Raw genomic sequence first — 15,110 nt, forward strand, 5'->3', positions numbered from 1 at the left:
AATCAAGCACTAAGCAATATTTTCAGCCCAATACAATGAAGTTAAAACGCTGTAGAAGTGTGCTCAGAGTACCCTGGGGGCTGGTAAGCAAAGAATTCTCCGGAGTCACTCTCCTGAGCAAGAAGCAGCAATGTTGCTTCCTCTGGTTTATTTTAAGCTCTTTATTTTTTAAGATTCTTTACTTTATTAATTTTTTTAGCCAATGTAGTTCCCATATATGAATTCGATTATAACATAAATATTGAAACATACCAAAAAATGAACATTCTACTGACGTCTTAATTTTCCCAAAAATTGTATTTGAGGAAAGGTGGTTGTTTCTAGCCTGATACCCAAGAAGTCAACTTTTACCTTCCTTCTCTGTGTGTTTTTATCTTGGCCAACTAGGATTAATAAATTGGGGCTTGGTGGACAGAACACACATTCCCCACCTCCCAGGCAAGACTTCTTTCCTACAATGCCTCATTTCATTTTAAAACGTTCTAACTACTTAAAATAAACATATATTTAAATAAATCTAAAGCATGACTTTTTTTTAGGACAAATAGCAATCAGGAAAGCACAGGTAAATAAACAGGTTTTATCTTTTATAAGATAATACAAAGTCTTTTTTTTTTAAGATTTCAAATTTAGAAGTCATGAAGGTATGTCATGTTCTTGTGAACTACAGTGTGTTAATTAGCACTGGGAAAGGCCAGCCATGTTATAAAATGTTAAATATTAAGACTAAAGTGTCATTGGTCCTCAGCTGAGTCAAGGATCTTGGCTGCTTGAGCTGAAATGTAGCACTCAGACTTCAGTGATTCAATGAGAGGGTGTCTAACCTGGCCTTGCCAGGTTAAAAGTTATTTGTTTTCCTTATGTTTTAAAATGGAGTGGTTTTTCTAGACAGGGAATGATATATTAATGATGAACTCTTTTTAAAAATTATCTCTTTATCAATTAGTTCAGTTAATTCTTAAGATACATTTTAGTATTTTAAGAGAGAACATAAAGTAATAGAACATAACTTTTATATGGCACAGATATTTTCTTTTTCTTTTTTTATCTTTAATTTCTTTATTGGTTAAGGTATTACAAGTGTGTCCTCATCCCCCCCAATTAACCCCCAACCTCCCCCTTCCCCCCACTCATGCTCTCATCCCCCTGTTGTCTGTGTCCATTGGTTTGGCTTATATGCACGCATACAAGTCCTTTGGTTGATCTCTTCCCCTTACCCCCCACCCTCCCTTACTTTCCCTCAGGAGATTGATAGTCTGATTGCTGTTTCTCTGTCTTTGGATCTGTCCCTGTTCATCAGTCTATGTTGTTCTCTATGTTCCACAAATGAGTGAGATCATGTGGTACTTATCTTTCTCTGACTGGCTTATTTCACTTAGCGTAATGCTCTCCAGTTCCATCCATGCTGTTGCAAATGGCAAGAGTTCCTTCTTTTTTACCGCAGTGTAGTATTCCATTGTGTAGATGTACCATAGTTTTTTAATCCACTCATCAGGCACTTAGGCTGTTTCCAAATCTTAGCTATGGTGGATTGTGCTGCTATGAACATAGGGGTGCATATATCCTTTCTGATTGGTGTTTCTGGTTTCTTGGGATATATTCCTAGAGGTGGGATCATTGGATCAAATGGGGATTCCATTTTTAGTTTTTTGAGGAAACTCCATACTGTTCTTCACAGTGGCTGCACCAGTCTGCATTCCCACCAGCAGTGCAGAAGGGTTCCTTATTCTCCACATCCTCTCCAACATTGTTGTTTGTTGATTTGTTGATGATAGCCATTCTGACAGGTGTGATATGATACTGCATTGTCATTTTGATTTGCATCTCTCATATAATTAGTGACTTTGAGCATGTTTTCATATGTCTTTCGGCCTGCTGTATGTCCTCTTTCGAAAAGTGTCTATCTCCGTTGCCCATTTTTTGATTGGATTGTTTATCTTCCTATTGTTAAGTTGCATGAGTTCCCTGCAAATGTTGGAGATTAAACCCTTATCTGTGGTATCATTGGCAAATATGTTCTCCCATGTAGTGGGCCTTCTTGTTGTTTTGTTGATGGTTTCCTTTGCTGTGCAAAAGCTTTTTATTTTGATGTAGTCCCATTTGTTTGTTTTCTCTTTAGTTTCCATTGCCCTAGGAGCAGTATCAGAGAAGAAATTCCTTCGGCATATGTTTGCAATTTCGCTGCCTGTGGATTCCTCTAGTATTTTTATGGTTTTCCATCTTACATTTAAGTCTTTTATCCATTTTGAGTTTATTTTTGTGTATGGTGTGAGTTGGTGGTCTGGTTTCATCTTTTTGCATGTATCTGTCCAATTTTCCCAACATCATTTATTGAAGAGACTGTCTTGACTCCATTGTATATGCTCTTGCCTCCTTTGTCGAATATTAATTGGGCATAGTGGTTTGGGTCGATTTCTGGGATCTCTATTCTATTCCATTGATCTATATGCCTGTTCTTGTGGTACAGATATTTTCTAAAGTTTTATGAGAAAAATGGTTTTCTGACCCCATTGGGTTTAGGGAATAAAAGAAAAATATATTGATATATGTGCATTTTAAATAACATTTCTTTTAAATCTCAGCTACAGGAATTGCTTAAGCCTGATTTATGTATAGTTTGAGTAGATTTTTAAGGAGGATAACTGCCTTTGTGGAGAGCTAACAGGGGTAGATTTTATTTGGAAAACTTTGTAAAGCAGAGTTCCTTAAAATGGTGGCATCAGAGTAAAGTGTCCATGGGACAGATAGGCTTTACACATCAAAATGAGGAACTTTCTAACAATTCTCTGAGGATTATGATTTAACCTGTGCTATAATGCATTAGGGCACTTTGCTATAGGGTATGAGTGTAAATGAGGGGTTCTTTATGGCATGCTGTATGAATATAATCAATATATGTCTTCATGGTCATACCCTGTGCTATAACTCATTTTCAAGGGTGAACACTCCAAATATGAACTAGTCTCTACTTGCTCCTTCCTTCCCATAGAGCTCTATGCCAACTTGGATCAACACAACTTCTCAAAGCCAGTATTTTTCAACCGCCTGTGTTTTTCCCATAGGCAGAAATCCTTCACAAGCCATGACCCTTTGTTTATCTGAACCCTTCATGGCACAGTACTGTCCACCTCAGCCAATTCTTTCTCTTGCATCCCCCCTTTTCCTTACGTTTTGACTGGTATTCCTAGACTCTTGTACTCATCTTTCTTCCATGAGAGTGTCATTTTCTTTATTCTAATTGACAACCAAAAACCTGGCAGTAATTGAACTAACTATGAAAATCCTGGTAATCCTGGTATTGCTAAAATGAAGAAATTACATATGTTACAGTAGAACTGAACAAGATACAAAGTCAAGGCTATCTTCATCAGCTAAGGTTCTTGAGGTACTGAAAAGTCCCTTTAAAATCTTCACCTAAGTTATAATCTATCACTATATCCTTAACTAAATAAATGAAAAACATAAGCACTTAAAAGTAATTATGTCTTAATCTGTTTTACTCTTTTTCAATTATTACTTTACCATATATTGCATTTCTGTTACTTTATATTTAAGATGTGTTGTGCATTTCAACCTCATAAAAGGTTAAATTGATATTTATGGGCTATTCTGGAAACCTAAATACAATTTGTTTCACTACATCTAGAAGAAAATATGTTCAAATTCCCTCTGGCTGTTGGAACACAACCAAATAGAAGGTTGCAGACATACTGTGTTTTAGTCTTTGTTACTTGCCTCTTCCACTGCTTAGGGCTTGTGTCTGTTTGCAGGTGTGCACCTGTGTGTCTGTTATATACACCTTTCACAGTTCTGGGTTCATAACATCATTTATTCCTTCCTTTCTTCAATAGATTGTTTGAATTCCTATTACGTAAAAGGTCTGTTTTTGGCCTAAGGGATATCCAGAAATGAGGTTACGGCTTTCAGAGAATTGACACTCTATTGGAGAATAGACATAAACCAAATAATTGCACAATCACATATAAAATGCACTGGTAATAGATGCTATGAAGGGAGGCCACACGGCACTATTCACGCATGGAACCAGAGATCTGCCTTATCTCCAGGCTCAGGCTGGTTTCCTGGAGAGGGTGCTGCTCCAGCTAAGATCTCAGGACTTAAGAGAGAAAGGGCCTTGAGAAGTGACGGGGGGAGGGGTAAAGATGGAGTTGAAAGTGCGCCAGATAGAGGGCGCTCATGTTCAAAGACCTTATTTGCTCAGTTATGTTCTCTTGATAATTTTTTCCAAGAGTGACCACTGTGTAGCTGGGAGACGTTTAGCTTCAACCATACAGTGAACATTAATTGCAATCATACTGGAAAACAAGAAGGCACATATTTCACAAGCAGTGATACCTCTTTGTTTTTTTCAGGTATGAAGTACTACTTAAGCCCTGACAACTACCCTGAAGATGGAATTATGAATATGGCAACTTTTCTGCGGGGCTTTGAAGACAAGAGGATAAAAAACGACCGGCCTGAGGACCAGTTCTGTAAAGAGAAAAAGAAAATCCTGTTCTCCTTCTGTGAGGTGTGCAACATCCAGCTGAACTCTGCCGCCCAAGCCCAGGTCCATTACAACGGCAAATCCCACCGCAAGCGCGTCAAGCAGCTGAGCGATGGGCAGCCTCAGCCCCCGGCTCAGGGTGCGGGGCCGCTGCTGGCCAGCCCCAGCGCCACCAGCACAGGTAGGCAGGAGGGCCGCGGGCTCTGATTACACCGGGAGGAAAGCTTCTGTTCTAGAAAATGACGGCTTTAGAGCAAGACGTATCTTTCACCTTAAAGCTACCCCCATAATAATATGTATTCTTTTCCCTACAGGTAAAATCCAAGAGCTGTTTGTTACTTCTCAGTATATATTTATGATTATCACATACATATTATTTTAGACACAAATGCACACACACACACACACACACACACATTTGCGCACTGGGCTGTTGGCTTGGTTCCGTACCCCCAGAGCGTGTGCGCATTTCTTAAAGTATTTTAAAATGTGTTTAAAATGGATCCATGACGTCAATTTTTTGCTCTCTGTAAAATTAGGCTATGTTGGGTTCCCTCTGCCTGTTTCCTATTGGGTAGCATACTACTTGATAGTGTATAAAAAGCTGCAGCCCTATTTATAACACCCCACAATGCAGGAAAGGAGCATTAATCTTGTGTGGTAGACTCGTTACATTCTTTTAGAGAGTTGCCAGCCACAGCGCTTTCGTGCAGGGGGGTGGGGGGTGTTCTAACAATAGGAACAGGCATTGCCAAAGCCAGCCAGGCGTACCTCTGAGATCGCACCACTGCAGCACTTCCCTGCCTCTTGCCTCTCACCCTTCCCGTGGGCTGGGTACAGGCAGAAGCTGAGGGATTTTTGCATTCCTGCATCTGCCCTGAATTCTAAACAGACTTTAAAATCTTTTATCCTATCCTTGGGCAGAGCTTCCTCCGCCTCCACATTGCTGGGATGGCATGTCTTCACTGTGACATAAGTAAAGACGTGTTATCCAGGGTGAAGATTCTACAAAAAGTGAACCTCCTACCCAGGTTTCCCCGGGAGGGAGGCCAAGACAAGCCTCCTCCTGCCTGCGGGGGAAGAGCTCCAAATTCCACTCTAGCCCGGTCTGCTCTGGTGACAGGCAGACCTGAAGGGAGATGATGTTGGAATTTCACACGGGGCTGTTCCATAGTTCTTGGTTTTGTGAAGTTATGACGTGATCCTTATGAAACTCCAGGGTAAATTGTTTGTGTGTGTGCTGTAGATACATATTTTTTTATATTTCAGATTAACCTAACTATTTTATAGCAATTTAATTTCAGTATATAATTTCCCCAGTCGATGCTGGTCATGCGGTGAAAGACTGACAGGAACTTATAGGATGCACGCTTATTAGGGAAATTATTTTTTTCATTTTGTGTTTATGTATAATTATAATTATTATCAGTATAAATATTGACAGGTAACATTAATGTATCTGTACTTTACATATCAAAAAATTAATTTACATATTAAAAATATAGTTGGTGTTAGGTTAAGACTGATTTCTGTTTTATATCTAAATCAAGGAACAAATAACTTCAAGTAAAGGTTTGAATTACATCCCAATATCCATGCCTAAAATGAGGTTAATCTATAGCTTCTGATAAGTAATATTAGTAGCTAACATTACCTGAGCATTTTCTAAGGGCCATATTCTGGTCCTAAGAAGCTTATAGGAATTTTCTCATTTAATCCTCTCATCAACCCTGAGGTAGGTACTATGATTATTCACTATTTACAGACTAAGAATGGAGACACAGAGGGATAAAAACACCTGTCCAAGTTCATATGGCATGGAAATGGTAGATCTACTAGTAGAGTTCCAACCATAGTTAATTAATAGAGAGGTGATTATTCTTCATCACTATTTTCCTGCTGTTTCCTGCCATGCAGTAACACTCAGGTTAAATTCAGACCTGTGTGCTACCATATGTTGTAGTCATGAATGGTTGCTTGCATAGCAAACTCTTTCACTTTGATGGGTCTTGAAAACAGACATGTAAATCTCAATTCATTAATTTCTCTCTTGTTCTCCCATGCTAGTGAAATTAGATGGCTGACATAAAATAAGTTTAGCAAAGATATATACAAATAATTATGAATGTATTCTATAAGTAAAACATAGATCATCTTCTAGAATAACACAGTATACTAGTATTAATATATAGAAAAATGGATAAGAAAATGAGACAGATTTTCAAGTTTATATATTGGGCATAAAGGACAATTTTCATATATTGATTCCAGTATATTAAATGTGTCCTGAATATCCAATAGGAGGAAGATTAAACACCTAATAGTACACTTATAAAATGATGACAGAAACCATAGTCATTAAATTTATCTTTCTGGCCCAGCCGGTGTACCTTTATGGTTGAGCATTGTCCCATGAACCAGGAGGTCATGGTTCAATTTTTACTGGTCAGGGGACATGTCTGAGTTATGGGCGCGATCCCCAGTAAGGGGCCTGCAGGAGGCAGCCGATCGATGATTCTCTCTCATCATTGATGTCTTTATCTCTCTCTACCTCCCTCTCCTTTCCTCTCTCTGAAAATCAATAAAAACATATTTAAAAAAATTATCTTTCTGAGGAATACCTAATGACAGGGGAAACTGTCCATGATATCATGCTAAGTGAGACAGCAGCAACTTAAGTGGATTATACCTTAGTGTTGCTATGTGTGCCTGTGCATGTTATCTGTGTTTAGAGTCTCAACTCAATGAGAAGCAAGCATGACATGGTTTTATTTTTTCAGTCACTTTCCTCAATTTTGATCTATCACATGTCTGTTTTCCTGCTGGGTAGCGGCTTCCTTACCACCTTTTCTGCCCAGATCTTCTCAATTTTGTATTTTCAGAGGGACTGTTTGATTTAACAGATTCGGTTCTATTTATAAAAACTTCCATGCCATAACCAAATTAAGATACGATTAGCCAGACCCTGGAGTCTAGAGTGAACGGTGGGGCACAGTTGGCTCTCATACTGCTCCTCTGTCTACCTGTCCTTTCACCCAGGAGGTGGGGAACCATGGACGAATGGTGGGATGGAGGCGTTCTTGCCTTATAGACTTGGCAAGGCTGCGATGCTGTTCTTGGTAAATGATTGCTATTCTGGTTATCTCTGTGGGTCATAGGTGCTCTAACAGACCTTGTGCTCCCTTGGGGATTGGGAGTCCCTGATATTTAGCTGCATCTACCAGATCACCCCCAGTTGAAAACAAAAGGCTCCATTTCTCAACAACATGTACCTCTTTTTTCCACATTGTGGCAGATGGTGATATTGTGTCCTCCCTTTTCATTTACATACCAACTACTAGGGCTTGAGGTCATATACAGAACCAATCTGACAACTAACATTCCTCTTGAAAACTCAGAGCTGCTGGGACCCAGGCAGGTAGAGTTGGAGTGGGGTGTGGGGGCTCCTCTATATTTCTCTTCTCTGCTGAAGTAGCATAGGGAAGACTGGCAAGTCCATTGACAAAGCAGGCACCTAATTATGGAACAAAATGCTAGTCTCCTTTTTATGCCAATTGCTTGGCTATAGGGATGTTATGGGCTGAATTTTATTTCCCCTTCAAAAAATGTTGGAGTCTTAATCCTCAGTATTTTCAAATGTAACCTTATATGGAGATAGAGTTTTTACAGAGGAAATTAATTTAAAATGAGGTCATTAGGATTAGGTGACCCTAATCCAATGTGATAGATGTCCTTATAAAAGGGAAAATTTTTTAGGAATTTATAGAGACAGACACACACAGAGGGAAGATGATATGAACAAAAACAGGAACAAGAGGGCCATCTGCAAACCAACAAAGGAGGCCTAGAACTGATTTCCCCCTCCGAGTCCTCAGAAGGAACCAACCCGCAACACCTTGATATCAGCCTCTAAGCTCCAGAACTATGAAATGACCAATGTCTATTGTTAAGCCACCCAGTTTTGAGGTACTTTGTTACAACAACCCTAGCCAATTAATAGAGGGAGGAAAATAAAAAACCCATTTTCTCCCCAAAGGACAGAAGATGCAATAGTAGAGATAATTTTCCCTCTAACTGTTAATTTTAGAGGTGACTTCCCCTCCTCTTTGTCAATATTATTATATTGTTTGGGTTGGCAGGGCAGGGGTAGGAGTTGGCATCAAGGAGTGATGGTTGAGACTTGAGCCACTTCTCTGAATTAGTGACTGACACCTAACCACCGGCAATTCTTCCAGTATACTTAGAAGTTAGGGTGTTTACAGAACATTAGATCTCAGCTTCTGGAAGAACAGGAGGATTCTCAGAGTGCACCCAAAACTATTCCGTGTGTGTGTGTGTGTCTGTGTGTCTGTGTGTGTGTGTGTGTGTGTGTGTGAGAGAGAGAGAGAGAGAGAGAGAGAGAGAGAGAATAATTTTTTTTCCTGAGAGGATTAATGGTAAGTAGCAGCAAGATCACTTTCCCAGCGCTGTCCCCAACCAAATATTGTAAGAATACTCTGGACAGCAAAAAAGAGAATTACAGGGGAAGCAAAGAGACCTTAGATAACTTAGCCTAGATGTGAAGGATCCTTGTTCCTTTCCCCATCCAGTCCCAGTCCCAAGGGGTGGGTGGAAATAACAGAAACCACAGGTGGCTTTAGACAAAGTAGTTGCATACTTCTCTTCCTCAAAAGGTATACAAACCGTAAGAACCTGGTGTTCCCAGCCTAACAAGGGTGGGCAGATGGACCCGAGGCAGTCTCCTGATTTTCTGTGGGCTTAGTGAGCATGGAGGCTGCTGAGTGAAATTGGGATAGAACTAAACAGTGCTAAGAGAAGAATTTATAGCACTAAGTGCTTATATTAAAAGCTGTGATGCATGTATACCATGGAATACTATGCAGCAGTAAAAAAGAAGGATCTCTTACCCTTTGAGACAGCATGGAGGAGCCTGTAGAGTATTATGCTGAGTGAAATAAGCCAGCAAGAGAAAGACAACTATCACATGATCTCACTCATATATGGAATCTAAAAAACAAAATAAACTGATGAATTAAATAGATCCAGAGACACAGAAGCATGGAACAGACTGATGGATCTTAGAGGGAAGGTGGGGGTGGGTGGGTGGATGGGAAGAGAATAACTAAAGAACTTATATGCATATATGCATAACCCATGCACACAGACAATAGTGTGGTGAAGGCCTGGGGTGGGGAATGGGTGCAGGCTAGAAGGGGTCTATAGAGAAAAAGAGGGGAAATCTGTAATACTTTCAACAGTAAAGATAATTTTTTAAAAATAGAATGTCATATATGCCTCATTTTCTCTTTCTGTCTCTGAACCTCCCAATGTATGTGGCATTCCAGTATGGATGTATGTACAAATTAAATTTAATTTTTTTGCCTTTATTGATTAAGGTATTACAAATGTGTCCTTATTCCCCCATTGTCCCCCCATCCCCCCACTCATGCCCTCACCCTCCGGTGTCTGTGTCCATTGGTTATGCTTATATGCATGCATACAAGTCCTTTGGTTGATCTCTCCCCCTTAGCCCCACCCTCCCCTGCCTTCCCTCTGAAATTTAATTATTTTATCTTGAAAAAAAAAAGAAATGATAAAAGATCTCCAATAAATACATCCCTACCTCAAGAAGATAGAAAAAAAGAGAAAAAAATTAACTCAAAGCAAGCAAAGCTAAACAAATCTGAAGAAGTTTGGTAGTTTATATTTATATCATCATCCTGATTGTGATATTTTTCTGCAGTTTCACAGAATGTTGCCATCAACTGAAGCTGGATAAAGTGTTCAATGGAACTCTCTGTATTTATCCAACTGCATGTCAATTTATAATTACCTCAATACAATTTTCAGTTAAAAAAGTCATAATAAAGGTGACCACCTAAAATGTCCAGTCTTCTAATAGCATTATCACAGATGACAATGAGCAAAAATTTTGGGGTTTGGCTTTTTAAAAATTATCATGTCTACTTTAAAGAGATTATTACTAAAACACAATCTCTATTTTTTTTTAAGATAAGTGTCAAGAGAACCTAGATATCTAAATAAATTAATGATAGTATGGTATGCTAAGAATAATAGATCTATATATAAGCTAGGTGTGGCACAGAGAAAGGAACAGTTAACTTTACAGAGGTCAGGAAAGACTTCCTAGTGGTGTTATTTGAGGTTAATATACACAAATAACTTTTGAGTTATTCAAGAAAAAACATCATTTCAGGCAAAGGGATATCAAAGCAAATGCATGTAGGAATAAATTATAAATCATTTCTTATCATTGGAGTGAATTATGATTGGGAAAAGGGGAGACGATCCCTGTGTCAAAGTAGAAAGTAGCTAAAATGAAAGGGTCTTCCTTGCCCTGTGGAAACTGAGGCATAAGAAAAACACAGTGACCGAACACACATACAAAAAAGTATGGAACGGCTACTGGGGTTCAGAGGTCTCCTAAGTTCTCTTTCTATTATACACTGGTTTGTGGCAACCTGGAGCCTCACCATCAAGTCTAACAGCCCAGCTTAGGTGTTTCACCACATGGCTGCCCAGAGGTCATTTTTCCATGACCCACATTCAACTTCCCAGTCCAGATAAAATTGACCATATTTATTCTCTATGTATGGAGGCTAGTGACCCTCATCCTTCCATCTGCTAGCAAAGGCTGAGACCTATTCTTTATCCTTGGTGCCCACTGCTATAAAATTTCTCCATCAGTCCTAGTACATTCACCCTTTTGTTCTCTGAGGTGGATCTGAATTTAAAAAATGTAAAGCAGCTGGTGTGTGAGTGACTGATATTCTAACCCAGTGGTTCTCAAATTTTAGCTTGCATCACAGTTTCCTGAAAAGGTATATTAAAATGCAGAGTATGTTAAAAAGGCAGATTTCTGGGCTCCATCCCCAGAGTTTCTAATTCAGTAGGCCTAGGGTAGAACCTGAGAACTTGCATTTCTAACAGGTTCTCAGATGATGAGGTTGTTCCTGTTCCGAAATCATGAGAACACCAATCTAACACATTGAGGAGGAGTTATACCCAGAAAAGGAGCTTCTAACTTAAATAAATCTGTAATTGGGAAATGGTCAGAAAGGCAGCCTTCTTGTGTTTCTTATCTTCTGCTGGTACACCCACTGACCCATGGAAAGAGAGGGATGATGTTATGGAAACAGAGTGCATAGCCCCCCAACCCCATCAGCCAATCCTCACCCCTAACTGTGAGCTTTATAAGCAACTTTTCACCTTCTACAGTAGCATAAAAACAGTGACAGTGGACTGAGAGGCTGCTGTCACGTGAATGAATGGGGCCTCACCTTGTGCCAGGTATTGTGCAAAGGAGGTCACCTCATTTGAATCCTCATAACATATTTATGAGGAAGGTACTGTTATTATGACATATTATGTGGGAGAGGAATAAAGAGGTTAGATAACAGCTGGATTTAGAATAAGTCGGCCTAATTCTGTGGCCTGATTCCTCACTATGGTGTTATTGCCTTTCATTTACAGACAAATGTTAGGCTGAACAGAAGTTGCTTAGTTTGTGAGTACAGTTTACTGCTCAGATAGTGTACATGATGTGGAAGTTGAATCAGAAAGCAGAGGCCCTTTCTTCTCTCTCGGATGCAGCCTGTTTATGTGGTAAGGCCAGCTTTTGCTGTTTAGAGACGTTCCCTAAACATCATTCAGCAATACTTGATACACTGATACCTTCTTCCGTCCAGTCAGAAACAGGTAAACCACCAAATATAATCATAAATATTAACTTTGTATTTTATTCCCCTTATGTCCTCAAGAAGCACTTGCATCTGTTGTGGAGAATCAGGTTGCCCCAAGGATTGTGGTTGGGAGGATTACTTGTGTTCTGGGGCTCTTAGGATCCACATTTCCTCATAAAGGGAAAGTATTCTCTCTTAGGGGGAGATCTCTGATCCTACCTTTGACACTATTTTGGCACAAGTAATATTTAATTAAAACTGTAAAATATCAGGCTCAGAATATGAAGGTTCTGCTGAATTGTGGTAAGAGAGACACATCTGTACTTGATGCTGAGATGCACTGGAGATATAGGTTATATGAAATTACTGACTAATGACTTCAGTCCTCACAACCCAATAAGGTTGTGAGGTATAATTTTCCTCATCTTGTAAATAGGGAAACAGAATTAGAGAGATTTGGAGGCCTTTCCTAAGGCTACACAAAGATTCAAAGTCTAATATCTGTCTTGAATTCTATATTACCTCTCATAACTTTTTACAATATATCTTTCAAAAAGTAAAAATGAAAAGAATTCGTGACTATTTCTTTATTCTCTAATGTTTGTTTTTCCCATTTGCATACTAACTAATATGCACATTTTCTTGCTCACCTTAAATTAATTCCAAAAGAATTTCTAATCACAATAGGTTAAGCTTTTAAGACAGAACAGGAGTTAGTAAAGCAAAGAGAGTGGAGAAGCGTGATTCAAAGGCAGTAGAGAATGTGTAGAATCTTAAATTGAGAAAAAACTTGGCATGTCTACAAAACTTGAGAGTTGGTTAAAAGTGAGTGAAAGAATTAGAAAGAAAAACAAAAGAAGTTGAAAGGTAGGCAGGAGTCATTAGAATTTTTTTTAAATGATGCTTTATTTTAATCATGATTCTATGGGTCAGAGATTGGAGCTGTTCTCAACTAGGCATTTCTTGACCTGGACTCATTAGACATTACTCAGGTAGCCAGCACACTGATTGGGTTGGATGGCCTAAGATGGCCTTTCACATATGTCTGCAATTAGTGCTGACTGTAGGCTGGATCATGCTCACCAGTAGACCCTGTCTTTGAGTTGCATAGACAAGGCTTGTTACACAGAGGTGACAGAGCAGCATTTCAAGGCAGCAAGAGCAAAAGCTGCAACCACTGCATTCTTTTGGTCAGAGGTAGTCACAAGACCAGTTCAAATTCCAGTGATGGAGAACAGACTCTGCCTTTTGATGTGAGAAGTGGCATCTTTTATTTGGCCTTAGGAATTTTGAACTGAGCTTGAGTAGATTTTAAGTTGAGGACACTTGGAGGCAGTAGGAAGAAGGTAAGGATGATAAAACCAGTGGATTTTGCAGCAGGAAGTACTGGGAATGGTTTGGAGGGGAAAATGAAAAACAAGATTAGATGGGTTGTCAGTTGGAGCATAGTGTGGAGTATTTTTTTCTTTGTTACCATATTCTATGTTTCTCTTTGATGCTTCCAGGATCCTCCAGGATCCTCAGCTGTGTTTTTACCTTCTCTCTTCTAATGATCTCTTATTTTTAATTCCTATTCTACATTAAAGAAATGGCTAATAGGGTTAGGACACTGTGGTAGGTATTATGACTATTAAAATTTGTGTATGGGCTTTAAAATACACAGGCCATTTTTCCCCACTGCATCTCATATGTATTTAAAATGTAAAATTTGGCAGATCCAAAATGGCAGCAGAGTAGATAGATGTTACACTAACCTCTTCTCAGGACCAAACTGGAATTACAGCTAAAATATACAGCAACCAACCTGAATAACCAACTAAAGACTAACTGAAGATAAGTCTTATAACCAAAGACTTACAGAAGTCACATTGAGACTGGCAGGAAGGGCATTGATGTGAAAGGGTTGGCCCTGCTCCCATGGGCAGTGGCTGAGATTTTGGAGGAATATCTAAGGCTATAAGTTCCCCTGAGAAGGATGGGTTCTCAACCCCAAGCCGGGCTCCCCAACCCAGAGCACCAGAGCCAGGAATAGGTGCCCACATAACATCTAGCCATGAAAATCAGCAGGCATTCTGACTACCAGGGAAAGGCGAACGTCTGCTAGAGACACCGCTGCTCTCTTAAGAGGCCAACACACAAAATCTCATTCCCAACCACTCACTCTGGGCTCCAGCAGAAGGAGGGTGGAGCAGACCTTCCAAAAAGAAAATCAACAAATGACACAGTAGATTAAATGGATTTAATTGGTATCTTCAGAGCATTTCACCCCAAAGTAGCACAATATACGTGTTTTTCAAGTGAACATGGAACATTTTCTAGGATAGACCACATATTAGGACACAAAACAAATCTTAATAAATTTAAGAAAATTGAAATCACATCAAGCATCTTCTGTGACCATAATGGTATGAAACTAGAAATCAGTGACAAGATAAAAAACTGAAAAACACACAAAGATATGGAGGCTAAACAACATACTACTAAACAATGAATGGGTTAACAGTGAGTATAAGGAAGAAATCAAACAATACCTTGAAACAAATGAAAATGAGAACACAACAACCCAATATCTCTGGGACACAGTGAAAGCAGTCCTAAGAAGCATTACAGGCCTATCTCAGGAAACAAGAAAAATGTCAAATAAACAATTTAGCATTTCACCTAAAGGAACTAGAAAAAAACAACAACAAATAAAGCCAAAAGTGACTAGAAGGAAGAAAATAATAAAGTTCAGCACAGAAATAAAGGAAATAGATCCCCCCCAAAAAAACAAACAAAAACACCCCAATATTAAAGATCAATGAAACCAAGAGCAGGTTCTTTGAATAGATAAACTAAATTTACAAACCTCTAACCAAATGTATCAAGAGAAAAAGAAAAAGAACCCAAATAAATAAAAT

General features: G+C 39.1%; 1 protein-coding gene across 1 annotated transcript in view; it reads left to right on the forward strand.

Annotated features, from left to right (window-relative positions):
* The window catches only part of ZNF385B (zinc finger protein 385B), a 350,869-nt gene that overhangs the window by 80,733 nt on the left and 255,026 nt on the right, over positions 1 to 15,110 (forward strand). Inside the window, exon 2 of the mRNA XM_081095256.1 lies at positions 4,374 to 4,688. Within this exon, the coding sequence (XP_080951382.1) occupies positions 4,374 to 4,688 (315 nt within the window). The remainder of the gene's footprint in view (positions 1 to 4,373; positions 4,689 to 15,110) is intronic.

Source organism: Myotis nattereri (genome assembly GCF_964212035.1).
Source record: "Myotis nattereri genome assembly, chromosome: 7".
Lineage (NCBI taxonomy): Eukaryota > Metazoa > Chordata > Mammalia > Chiroptera > Vespertilionidae > Myotis > Myotis nattereri.